The following is a 13,128-nucleotide window of genomic DNA, read 5'->3' on the forward strand; positions in this document are numbered from 1 at the left end:
GCAAGAGCACCTCCCTGTGGCTGAGTGGCAGGAGTTCCTGGCTCTACCCGAAGCAAGAGAGAAATGCAAGGAAATGATTTGTGGGAAGTGGAAGCTTTGGAACTTGTAGGTGGCATTTTCCTTAACCCATCACTCCTTTAGCACTGCAGGGTTACAGACCATGAGGTCTGAAGTGCCGAGAAAATATAGATTCAGAATAGCCACTAAAGTTTTTACTTTTCATTTATTTATTTTATAGAAATATAGTTGATTTACAATATTATATTAGTTTCAGATGTACAATATTATATTAGTTTCAGGTGCACTACATAGTGATTCAATATTTTTCTAGATTATACTCTATTCAAAGCTATTATAAAATATTGGCTATATTCTCTGTGTTGTACATTACATCTTTGTATCTCATTTATTTTATACATAGTAGTCTGTACCTCTTAATCTTCTACCCCTCTTTCCCCCTCCCCCATTCCCTCCCCCCACTGGTAACTAGTTTGTTCTCTATACCTTTAAGTCTGTTTCAATTCTGTTATATTCATTTGTTTCAATTTTTAGATTCCACCTGTAAATGATAACATACAGTATTTGTCTTTCTCTGCCCGACTTAGTTCACTAAGCTTAATACCCTCCAGGCCCATCCATGTTGTTGCAAATGGCAAAATTTTACTCTTTTTTTTTTTAAGGCTGAGTAGTATTCCACTGTGTATATATACCACATCTTTATCCATTCATCTGTTGGTGGACACTTAGGCTGCTTCCATAACTTGGCTATTATAAATAATGTCGCTATGGGAGTTCCCTGGCAGTGTAGTGGTTAGGATTCAGCGCTTTTACTGCAGAGGCCCAGGTTCAATCCCTGGTTGGGGAATTGAGATCTTGCAAGCTGCACGGTGTGGCAAAAAAAAAAAAAAAAAAAAAAAAAATGCTGCTGTGAACAATGCGGTGCATACATCTTTTCCAAATTAGTGTTTTCATTTTCTTTGAATATATACCCAGGAGTGGAATTCCTGGATCGTATGATAGTTCTAGTTTTAGACACTGAAATTTCTAAAGCCATGAATGCAATGTAGCAGGAACACTATCACAGGCAATTACTTTCTGTTTTGTTGCTAAAGCTCTTGGATCTACATCACAGTGATTTTTTTTGGCTTGAGTGTATGACAGAAAAATAATGTTTAAGTCAACATGTAAATCAAGTCATCTCCGCTGGCATTATTAATCTAGAAGGAAGTATTACATAGACAATAGGAAGAGGAAGGACATTTAGTCTATACTTTCAAATGGGACTTGATCATTTTAAAGTTGTTCACTGGCAAAATTTCTCACCAAGTTAGTCTAGACAACATGCTACTTCATAAAAGATAGCAATAATGAAGTTTGGGGTGTTTTGTTTTGTTTTGTTTTTCAGTATTTGCTTTCAGAGAAAAATCCTAAAAATTGTAGGGAATTCTGATGCCAGAAAATTATAAAATGTAAGAGTATACTTAGCAATCAGGGTGGCTTAGCTCATGGTAACTGGCGTATGTATAATTATAATTTGCATTCCAGTTATTTAAACTGAGATATCCTTGATCAGGTTGAACATACTGTGAGTAGAAGATATCTTTTTCCAAGAAATAAGACGGAGATAGTCTTTGGAGGATGGCCTCACTGAACTGGTAAGTTAACTTTCTCCGGATTTTGATGATTTCTCCAGTTCTTCCATAATTCCTCAGTGCTCTGGCCATTTTCTGGTAAGTCATGGTCTTCCGGTTGCCTTTTCTTTTCCCCCAAAGTTGGGCAAGTTTTTCTTTGTTTTTTGATACAAACTGAAAGATGCCTTTGGTTTGATCTATCCACTGAATACAAGATGCCATCTCGGGATTACACAGGGACTCGTGAAGGTATTCAAACAGTCGGAGCTTCTTCCTGCCTAAAATAGAGGAAAACAATGTCATACTTCACCATGGCTCTACACAAAGAACATTCTCAGGAAGGGTTTGTTGAGTGGATACAGAATTCAAAGTTGCATTGGGACCGGTTTTCCTCCTACTCACCCCTTAGAATGCATTTATGGTATCATTTTATGGGACTTGAAAATCAAGGGTCTATTTGGCCTATTGCAGTTTCAACTGAACCTTTCTTTGTTAGGGAAGTTGTCCAAAATTTTGTACTGTCCTTCACTGGAAAAGGGAAGCATGGCACCTCTCTACCCGAGTCTCCCATTTGTCATGTGGTCTTTCATCACAGTTCAATCTTGACTTCTAGTTTTACGTCATGGGTTAAATTGTCTACAGAACAACAAGACTGAGCAAAATGTACCGCAAAGTTTAGCAGTTTTAAAGAGACGTCTCAAAAGCCATTTCCAAAAGGCAACTCATTTGAAGGGGCTTTATGCAAATAAGTCAAATAAGGTAATGAAGGTGAATGTATTTTGTAAAATGTAAAACAGTGTGCAAATACAAGTGAAACCAGTAACAGACTTACGTGAAAATGCTAACTCTAGTTCTGCATAACTACTTGAAAAAATAAAGAATAGAAAAAAACCCAGAGTCGAAATTCCAGCATATCTTCATGACATCCTGACATTATTAATGAGCAGTGACAATGAGCATTGTAATATTTTTCATTGCTGTGGAAGAAAATGGTACTGCCAGAAGTTTTCATCTTTTTTAGGAAAACAGCACTTCATATTTCAGAATGACTGAAAAGGACACTTTGGGAAGACTTGTTATGTGGTTTTTGCATGTTTGGTGGATTGGAGAACAAAGGCAACAACCCATTTTGTGGCTTCTGAATTGGCCTATAAATACCATGTCCCACCAGATCTATCAGTAGCTATAAGCTCCACGGCCAAATTCCATTTGCCCCTTGAGAAAGTAGAATAGTGGATTCCCAAACTGCTCTAAACAGTCTCTGGGGTGTAATACTCATGCATCCGTCATCATTCATCCAAAAACCTCAAAGGTTTTTACAAAGATTATCTTTTGCATTATATTATCTTGAGTTTATGAACTGAGAAATGAAAGGGACTTACCAAAAAGCACATCATGAATTAAAGTCACAGCCTTAAACAAGCTCTCTGGCTCTCACCCAGTGGTCAAATCAATTATAATGGATCCTCATCTTTTAAAGTTTGTTTTTCAATTTTGAAAAAAAGATGTTTAAGTTTTTACTTTTGAAAGTAAAAGTACTACATGATAAAAAATTCAAACAGAAGCACAAACGGAAAGTAAAAACTTCAATCTATCTTACATATCCCTAGAAAATAATTTATGTTTTGCATATGTAAACATATGCATATCCTTTAAAAATTAGAAATGGTATCACAAGTATTTTGTACTTTTCCCAGTGAATAATATATCTTAAATAAATCATAGAACAATATAGAGATTAGCTATAGAGAGAGGAAATACTAAAACTGTTGACAATGGTTACTTCTGGGGCATAACATGGGAAGAAAGAACACTTTTTCACTTATACTTTACATACTTCTGAATCATCTGAATTTTTAATAATGAGCATTATTACTTTTGAATTATGGAATTAAAAAGGATTAAAACAAAACCCAAAATGTATTTAGAGCTTTCCGTTTCAATGCTTAAAGTATGCCTTTTTGTCCTTTAATAACTATGTATGTTCTATTTTTATGCATGCGCTATTTTTTTCCCAATAATGAATTCATGAAGTGTTCTGAAACTTCATCGTTTCAAATGTGTCACTATTTCAGGTGGAAGACTAAGCTCTAAAAACAGGAAATGGTAAATGATACATTCCCTAATAGCAAATATCCACAGCCCAAAACATCAGTGAAAAGATACAGACTTCGCACCATGGATTTAGGAGTTAGTTGGTTTGTTTGCTTAAAAAAACAATAGGTGACACAGGCAGAAGCATTATGGTTCTCATATTAAATTAATACCATTATTCAATATTCAATAGTAATAATCAGTAGATTTACTTTACTTACGTGATTTTATACATTATTCCTTCCTGGATTAGAATATTACTACACAGTTAAACTTCTATAATTCTAGGATACAGTATACTGCTTTATAGGAACAAAATTAGCTATCTCAAAAAATATTCCTTTAAAGTAATTTTAAGTATGGACACCTACATATAAAAGAATGAAATTAGAAGATTTTTTCACAAATTTACAAAAATAAACTCAAAATGGACTAAAGACCTAAATGTAAGACCAGAGACATAAAACTCCTAGAAGAAAACATAGGCAGAATGCTCTTTGACAGAAATTGTAGCAATATTTTTTTTTTTGATCTGTCTCCTAAGGCAAAGGAAACAAGAGCAAAAATAAACAAATGGGACCTAATTAAACTTAAAAGCTTTTGCACAGCAAAGGAAACCATCAACAAAACAAAAAGGCAACCTGCTGAATGGGAGAAAATATTTGCAAATGATATGACCAATAAATGGTTAATATCAAAAAATATGTAAATAGCTCACGTAACTCAATTTCCAAAAATAAACAACCCAATTAAAAAATGGGCAGACAACCTGAATAAACATTTTCCCAAAGACATACAGATGGCCAACAGGGACATGCAAATCTTTTTATGCTCAACATCACTAATGATTAGAGATATGCAAATCAAAACCACAATGAGATATCACCTAACACCTGTCAGAATGGCTATCATTAAAAAAAAAAAAAAAAAAAAGACCACAAATAACACAAGTATTGGCAAGGATGTGGAGCAAAAGGAGCCCTTGTACGCTGTTGGTAGAAATGTAAATTGGTAGAGCCACTGTGGAAAACAGTGTGGAGATTCCTCAAAAAACTAAAAATAAAATTATCAGAGACTTCCCTGGTGGTCCAGTGGTTAAGACTGCACTCCAATATAGGGGCCGCGGGTTTGATCCCTTCTCGGGGAACTAAGATCCCACATGCCGCATGGCACAGCCAAGAAAGAAAAAAAAAGAACTACCATATGACCCAGCAATTCCACTCCTCTGTATATATCCAAAGAAAATGAAAACACTAATTTGAAAAGTTACATGCTTTCCAATGTTCAGAGCAGCTTTATTTATAATAGGCAAGATATGGACACAACCTAAGAGTCCCTAAACAGATAAATGGGTAACGATGTATATAAACATAGGATGGACTCATCCACTGAAAAAAAAAAAAGAATAAAATTTTGCCACTTGCAACAAAGTGGATGGGCCTAGAGGGTATTATGCTAAGTGAAATAAGTCAGAGAGAGACAAATACTGTAAGTTAGCACTTATATGTGGAATCTAAAAAATAAACAAAAAATAAAAAATAAACAAACGAATATAACAAAACAGAAACAGACTCACAGATAGAGAGAACAAACTAGTGGTTCCCAGTGGGGAGAGGGAAAGGGAGAAGAGCAAGACAGGGGTAGAGAATTAAGAGACGCAAACTACTGTGTATAAAATAAATCAGTTACAAGGATATATTATGCAGCACAGGAAATATAGCCAATATTTTACAATAACTGTAATTGCACTATAAGCTATAAAAATTTTGAATCACTGCGTTGTAAACCTGAAACTAATATTATAAATCAACTATGCCTCAACTTTAAAAAAATAAAATAAATAAAAATTTAAAAAACAAAATAATTTTAAGTAGCTATGATAAGGTATCATTTTTTTAATTGCACTATAAAACTGGGATGCATCTTACATGTCTCTGTATATGGTAGGTAAGTTCCCGTTTTTTTACTGTCACAAACAACATTGGGACATTGTATGTCCTAATACATATATATGGACACACGTGCATCTAAGTTATTCTGGCAAACATCCATAGCCAGACTACGAGCATAATGCTTTACATGGGTTTTCTCACTTAATTTTTATAGCAATCTTACAACATCTGTACAATTATTATTATTTGTTTGTTTGTTTTGATTAAGGAAACTGTGATACAGAAAGTTAAATGATTTGGCCAGGCTCACATAATTAAACCAGAGTTCACACTCAACCACTGAGTTATATAGTCACTAAGAGTCAAAAGACATGAACACTTAAAAGTTTGGTAGGTACTGCTAAATTGCTTTACAAAACTTTGTAACAATTTTTACTCTCTTTAATAATGCACCTGAATGTGTATGGCCCACATCTTAGCCAACAGAAGCTATTATCCCACTTTAACACTTTTGCCTACCTGTTAGATGAGATCATCTTTAATTATGAAATCAGGATTTCAAATGTATGAAATAAAGTTATTGTGGAAAGTGTTTTTTGTGGAAAACTTAATAGAGATGACTTCCCTCCTGAGGGCTTTACAACTGGAATAAGATTGCTAAAGCAATTTATGGAAAAGTTCCCCCTTCTATACCTAAAATTTATACACCTTATTCTTTTTTATTGATGTGTAATTGATGTACAATATTATATGTTACAGGTTTACAATATAATGATTCGCAGTTTTTAAAAGTTACATGCCATTTAAAGCTATTATAAAATAGTGGCTATATCCTCTGTGCTGTAGAATATATCCTTGTAGCTTACTTTATACATAATACCTTTTAACCCCCTACTCCTATATGGTCCCTCCCCTCACTGGTAACCACTAGTTTGTTCTCCATGTCTTATACCTTATTCTTGAATACAGATTTATTTGAGCGAAGTGACACTTTGCACATTTACAATATCGCTATGAAGCTATAGGAAAGCTCAGCCAAGATAAACAGCTTGGAGTAGTTTGTCTGTCAGAGTTAAATTATTCTCAATTGTGAAAAAGAATATTTTGCAAATCAATTCCAAACTCAGATATGAAACCCCCTTCAAGCTGCTTTGATGAAAATTTGGTTGTTTTTCCTATGCAAGGAGTAATGGATCCACATACCTTTTCCTCCCTTTTCCTGGAGAAGAGTAGGCTGTACCAGCTGGTTTTCAGGGATGCTCTGCAGAGATGGATGAATATTTCCTTCAAGATAGAGGTCCGCAGCACTGTTCTATATAAATAATGTATCAGGATGTTAAGTGGAACTTTCCACGTGGCCCCCAATTGGTGGCCGAAGTCAAAAGCTGAGGGCAAAAAGTGTTCAGCATTTCTCAAATTCTGAAAAGCACCACCTTCAACTGCTATCTCCCAGGGCAGAGCTAGCATCAAACCCATATATGGAGAAAGCCAAGGGACAGAATGCTTCACAAACCTGGGGCTTTGTGAAGCATTCTGTATCCTCCCTTTCCTATGAAAAAGAAGAGTAGATTGCTTCCCTCCTTCCCCCTAAAAATGCCCAGAGAGAAAGATCCAAAAGAATCATTCGTAGAAACTGAGGTGCTAGCCAAAAGGGAAGATGAGTTTCCGTTCCCGAACTGGATGCCCATCTGGGCAAGAGGAGATGAGAGGAGAAAGATGGCAGCTGAGGGAAGGCAGAGCCAAGAGAGGAGGCAGGAAGAAGCAGCCTGAGTTCCTACCACTATGTATGACGAGGAGATGTGGGCCTCCATGGATTAACTAGACACCGCGGAAGAGGCTGGACTTGAGCCGTCCCTACACAGGAGGGCTGCCCAGCAGGCAAGGTGTCCCCACCACTAGAGACTATGCAGCGTATGCTGGGGGTGGATGCTGAAATGGAAGCAGGGTTGCCAGATCTAGCAAATAAAAATATTAGGCATCCTATATTTTACTTGGCAACCTTAAGGGGAGGTGAGAGAGGTTAAGATAAAACCAAAACTCCCTCTCTAAAGAAATGTCTTGTTGGAGAGGCCCTGACAGTACCATTGACAGGGACAGAAAAAGGACATTTGACATAGCGTGGTTGAAAGTAATAACTGAAAAAAAATAAAAACCATTTTATATTTACGCTCTAACACATTAAGACTGCTTGATAAAATGGATACATCAAGAAAACAATGCAGGGAATTCCCTGGCAGACAAGTGGTCAGAACTCCGTGCTTCCACCACAGGGGGCACGGGTTCCGTCCCTGGTCGGGGAACTAAGATCCCACATGCCGCGACATGGCCCAAAAAAAAAAAAGAAAAATTAATAATAGTAATACTAATAATAAAGAAAGAAAATGCAAAAGAACACATGGAAGAAGAGAAAGATGGTGAGAATACTTCCGTTTGCAGGAGGCTTCTAAAATAGAAATGAATTGGTCCAATACACATAGCTCGTTCAGAGCTTGGGAGGGGAAACAGAGCAGGTGAATACAAGATTAATAGAGTAGGTAAAGTCAATGCAAGGGACGTCTCAGGAGAACCATAACTTTCCTGCAATTTTCCAGACTGACTGAGGAGAAGCCTTGACGTGAGAACCCTAAGAATACCTCCTCTTTATAGAAATCATGCAAACCCATCTGAAGTCAGAGGAAGAGCAATGAAAAAGGGCAGTTTCCTTCTTGACAGCATTGATGATCCTCCACGTTGCCCGTCAAAGTCACACCCCAGGTGGCTGTGAGCGAGCATTTTCCCAGTCAGTGCTGTCTTTAAGCTGGTTTTAGCTAGCAGACGCCAAGGGGGAGGCTGGTGCAAATAGGAAATTTGCCTGTTACTGAGGGATGATGATCTCCTGGTAAAGGTACTCACTATTACTGTTCTCCAATTATAGACTGGTTCCTCTGTGGGCAGCACACCATAGCTGTTGGAATTTCCTCTGACATGAGATCGGTGGTTGATGAAAGCCAGGTAATTTTTGTAATCTAATTTAAAAACAGAGAAAGAAAATGACAAAGTCAAAGTTTGTGTGTGTCTGTGTGTGTGTGTGTGTGTGTGTATGCTTATATATGCTTATATGCTTATACATGTGATTACTCTTATATGTGAGACGTTAAATTTATTTAGGATAGAGAACATAGGCAGATCTGTCTCTGACACAAAAGAAATAAAAGCAAAAATAAACAAATGGGATCTAATTAAACTTAAAAGCTTTTGCACAGCAAAGGAAACCGTCGATAAAACAAAGACAACCTGTAGAATGGGAGAAAATATTTGCAAATGATGTGACTCACAAAGAGTTAATATCCAAAATATAGGACTTCCCTGGTGGCCCAATGGTTAAGAATCTGCCTGCCAATGCAGGGGACGTGGGTTTGATCCCTGATCCAGGAAGGTCCCACATGCCACAGAGCAACTAAGCCTGTGCGCCACAACTGCTGAGCCTGCACTCTAGAGCCCGCAAGCCACAACTACTGAGCCCATGCTCCTCAACTACTGTAAGCCCATGTTCCTAGAGCCCGTGCTCTGCAACATGAGAAGCCACCACAACGAGAAGCCTGTGCACCACAACGAAAAGTAGCCCCGTTTCCCACAACTAGAGAGAAAAAAAAGCTCGCACACAGCAATGAAGACCCAACGCAGCCAAAAAAATTAATTAATTAATTTAAAAAATATGTATATAAAGAGCTCATACAACTCAGTATCAAAAAAATGAACAATCCAATCAAAAAATGGGCAGAAGACCTGAACAGATGTTTTTCCAAAGAAGACATACAGATGGCTAATAGGCACATGAAAAGATTCTCAACATTGCTAATTACTAAAGAAATGCAGATCAAAACAACAAGATATCACCTCACACAGGTCAAAGTGGCTATCATTAAAAAGTCTACAAATAATAATAAATGGTGGAGAGGATGTGGAGAAAAGGGAACCCTTGCACACTGTCAGTGGATATGTAAATGGTTACAGCCACAATGGAAAACAGTATGGAAGGTCCTCAAAAAAACAACTAGCATATGATTCAGCAGTTCCACTCCTGGATATATATCTGAAGAAAACGAAAACTCTCATTCAAAAAGATACATGCATTCCAATGTTCATAGCAGCAGTACTTACAATAGCCAAGACATGGAAGCAACCCAAGTGCCCATCAATAGACAAATGGATAAAGATGTGGTATATACATACAATGGAATGTTACTCAGCCATTAAAAAAGGATGAAAATCTGCAATTTGTGGCAACATGGATGTACCTAGAGTACGTTATGCTTAGTGAAATAAGTCAGACAGAGAAAGACAGTGCTATATGATATCACTTATATGTGGAATCTAAAAAATAATACAACAAAATAGAAACAGGCTCTCAGATATAGAAAACAAACTTGTGGCTACAGAAGGGGAGAGGGAAGTAGGGAGGGACAATTTAGCAGCCTGGGATAAACAAATACAAACTACAATGTATAAAGTAGATAAGTAACAAAGATGTATATAGCACTGGGAATTATAACCATTATCTTGTAATAACTTATAACCCAGTATAATCTGCAAAAATACTGAATCACTATGCTGTATACCTGAAACTAACATAATATTATAAACCAATCATGCTTCAGTAATAATAAAATAAAATATAAAATACTAAACCTAAAAAAAAATTCTTTAAGATAGATAACCCTGGTTGCTTTCTGCCTTTGGAATTAATACTAGATGCATTGAGTAAAAATGGTCTTTTCTGTTCAGGTCATTATTCTCACATATGTATGTATGTGACCAAAAAGCCATTTGATGTCCCAGCAGAAGGGGACTGACATCTTTACCTGAGGAGTACTGAAGATCTCCAGTGGAATGTTGCCTCAATACTTCAAAAGCATCTTCAAATGCTTGACCCAGCTTGTCTTGTTCAACACAAGCCTGTTAGAACAATGGCAGAACTCTGGAGTTAGGAAATTACCAATTGAACTTAATCTTCCTGATATAAAGGAGGGTTTCTCAACCACAGCACTACTGACATTTTAGGCTGACTAAGTCTCTGTTGTAGGGGGTTGTCCTGTGCACTGCAGGGTGCTAAAGAGCATCCCTGGTCTCTACCCGCTAAATGCCAGTAGCACTCCCACAGTTTTTGCTTCTCCACAGTGACAACCAGAAAGTGTCTCAGAAGTAGCCAAATATACGCTGGGGGACAACATTAACCCGGGTTGAGATTCATTGCTCCGTAATATATTATTTAGAGGTCAGTGCTCATTCTATAGCATGGTATTTAATGCTTTATAAATTTTTAGCAAGGGGTTATATAGCAGGAGACTGATTTGGAAAAAGGGATCAAGGAAATATCTTTAATCAAACAGAATCTGAAGCATTATCTAAAAATGAAATGTTCTTAATTTCAAAAGTATGTCTCCAAGACCTAAAATTGAACTGTTTTGCAAGTGTCTCGTACCCTTATTAAGTGAATCCATATTATTTTATTTTCAAAATGGAGGAAGAGTAAAAGAAGATTTTTAAATGACAACTTACCATACTTTATTAATAAATTGACAATTCTGAAAAAGATTAATATTTAAACAAAATTAAATAGTGTTTGTGTTTAATTTACCTCTGAATTAAAACTTTACTTAAAATATTTTCTGAATGTACCTTATATAAACCGAAAGTACCGTCTGACTTCTCTTTGATGAGTACACATTTTCTTTCTACAAAAATTTCTTAAAAAGATTTATTTTTGCTTTTCTATCATTACACAACTTCTTAAATGTTAAAATAGCTAAATATACATAACTGAATTGCTTTGCTACACACTTGAAACTAACACCACATTGTAAATTAACTATACTCCAATTTAAAAAAAGATTAAAAAATAAAATAGCTAGATTTAATCATGTAAACTACTTAACATATAAAAATATAGAAATAATTTGAGTATATTTAAGTATTTCAAGTATCTCAAAATTCTTTTAAGTATTAAAGTATTAAAAAGTTCTAGAAATCAAAATCTTTTTTACCTTAGCATGGCTCTCCATTTATTAACAGTGATTTTTTTTTTTTTTTTTAACTTTCTGGTGTCATATAGACTTCTGAGAATCTGGTGAAAGATATGCTTTTTCTCTCATGAAGTGTGAGTTTACATTACAAATAAAATGTACTCCAGGAAACCCATCCATGGACTTTCTAAACTCCTAGGTTAAGAACTCTGGTCTATAATTTTACGTTATCTGCTTTCTTATTTCTGTAATTTAGATTTTGTTTTAAATAAACAATTATCATACTGACCCACATTAAATGTTTTTAAACTTTATGTTCCATAAAAACACAAAACAAACAAATCCACATAACAAGAAAAGAGTGGGTGGTGTGTCCACATCACTTTTGATTTAGCCCACCAAGCAAGTCTGTTTATACAAGTTTTTAGCATTTATCCTGCAAACACAATGAGCTTTCTGTTTAATATTTAACACTGTATAATATGAGATAATCTAATACTATTATTATACATATCCATACCGTATCAATACCTCAAACATCAAAATTCTATTCTGCTCTTTGAAATCACCATGTCATTTAAAAGAGAATATGAGAAGAAAAATCATAAAAAAAAGGTAACTATGGGAGGTAATGAATGTGTTAACTCATGTTACTGTGGTAATACTTTCCCAGCGTATAAGGGTGTCAAATCATCACGCTGTACACCTTAAATTTACACAGCGTCGTTTGTCAATTACATCTCAATCAAGCTGGAAAAAAAATAGAGCTTCCCAGTGCCGAAGATGTTGAAACATTTAGCAAAATCCATAATTCACAATTTGAGCTATGGTCCAAAATGGATATCATCAGTATATGTATTTTTAAAAGGCCATGTCAATAACTTTCAGTTAATTATGCTTCGACTCATAAGCACCGAAGCAAATACATACTCAGGTGAGTGTTGCACCTTGGGTTAAATACTTAAATGAAACTACTCCCTTTGATTGAAATACCCCACCAAACTATCATGACTCTTAAAAGTAGCAAACCCAAAGGGAAGAAAAAAAAGCTTAAAACTGTTATTGATCACTTCAATTTCTTAATATTTTTAGTATCAGAACAGGCAGTCAATGAGAAGCACTCATTAGGCCAAAGAAGAAAATTAACAGTTATTACAAAGAAATTTTGGAAAGTATAAACTAAACACTTACCAGGAAGACACTTCAGCCCTTTACCAAGTTGTTTCATTAATATCAGAATTGTTAAGACAGAACTGTCAAGAGCTCACTGGCAGAGTTGCATTAAGTAGCTGTTTTTAAGGAAGTGCTACAAAAGGGGATTTTTTTTAAAAGATACAGTGCCTTCATTATTTCTATTTCATGATATGGCCAGTAGACACCAGGGGCTATTATTTTGAAGAGGCGCAGAATATTTGCATCCTATGGGCCAAAAGCATTAGAACAAATCCCATGAAACACCCCCCGACCCAGCATAATTTGCCTCTCCTCTGGCCCACACAGCCCCACTGG

General features: G+C 35.9%; 1 protein-coding gene across 1 annotated transcript; it reads right to left on the minus strand.

Annotated features, from left to right (window-relative positions):
• Nucleotides 1-1,147: 1,147 nt before the first annotated feature.
• SPIC (Spi-C transcription factor) lies at nt 1,148-12,877 on the minus strand. Its single transcript, XM_057742879.1, has 6 exons — nt 12,811-12,877; nt 11,156-11,181; nt 10,459-10,552; nt 8,510-8,622; nt 6,821-6,929; nt 1,148-1,909 (listed from the first exon to the last, which is right to left on the minus strand). The coding sequence occupies exons 2-6, from the start codon at nt 11,156-11,158 to the stop codon at nt 1,482-1,484; spliced, it is 747 nt and encodes a 248-aa protein (XP_057598862.1). The 5' UTR covers nt 11,159-11,181; nt 12,811-12,877; the 3' UTR covers nt 1,148-1,481.
• Between the last annotated feature and the right edge of the window lie 251 nt (nt 12,878-13,128).

Source organism: Hippopotamus amphibius, chromosome 7 (assembly GCF_030028045.1).
Source record: "Hippopotamus amphibius kiboko isolate mHipAmp2 chromosome 7, mHipAmp2.hap2, whole genome shotgun sequence".
In the NCBI taxonomy this organism is placed as follows: domain Eukaryota; kingdom Metazoa; phylum Chordata; class Mammalia; order Artiodactyla; family Hippopotamidae; genus Hippopotamus; species Hippopotamus amphibius.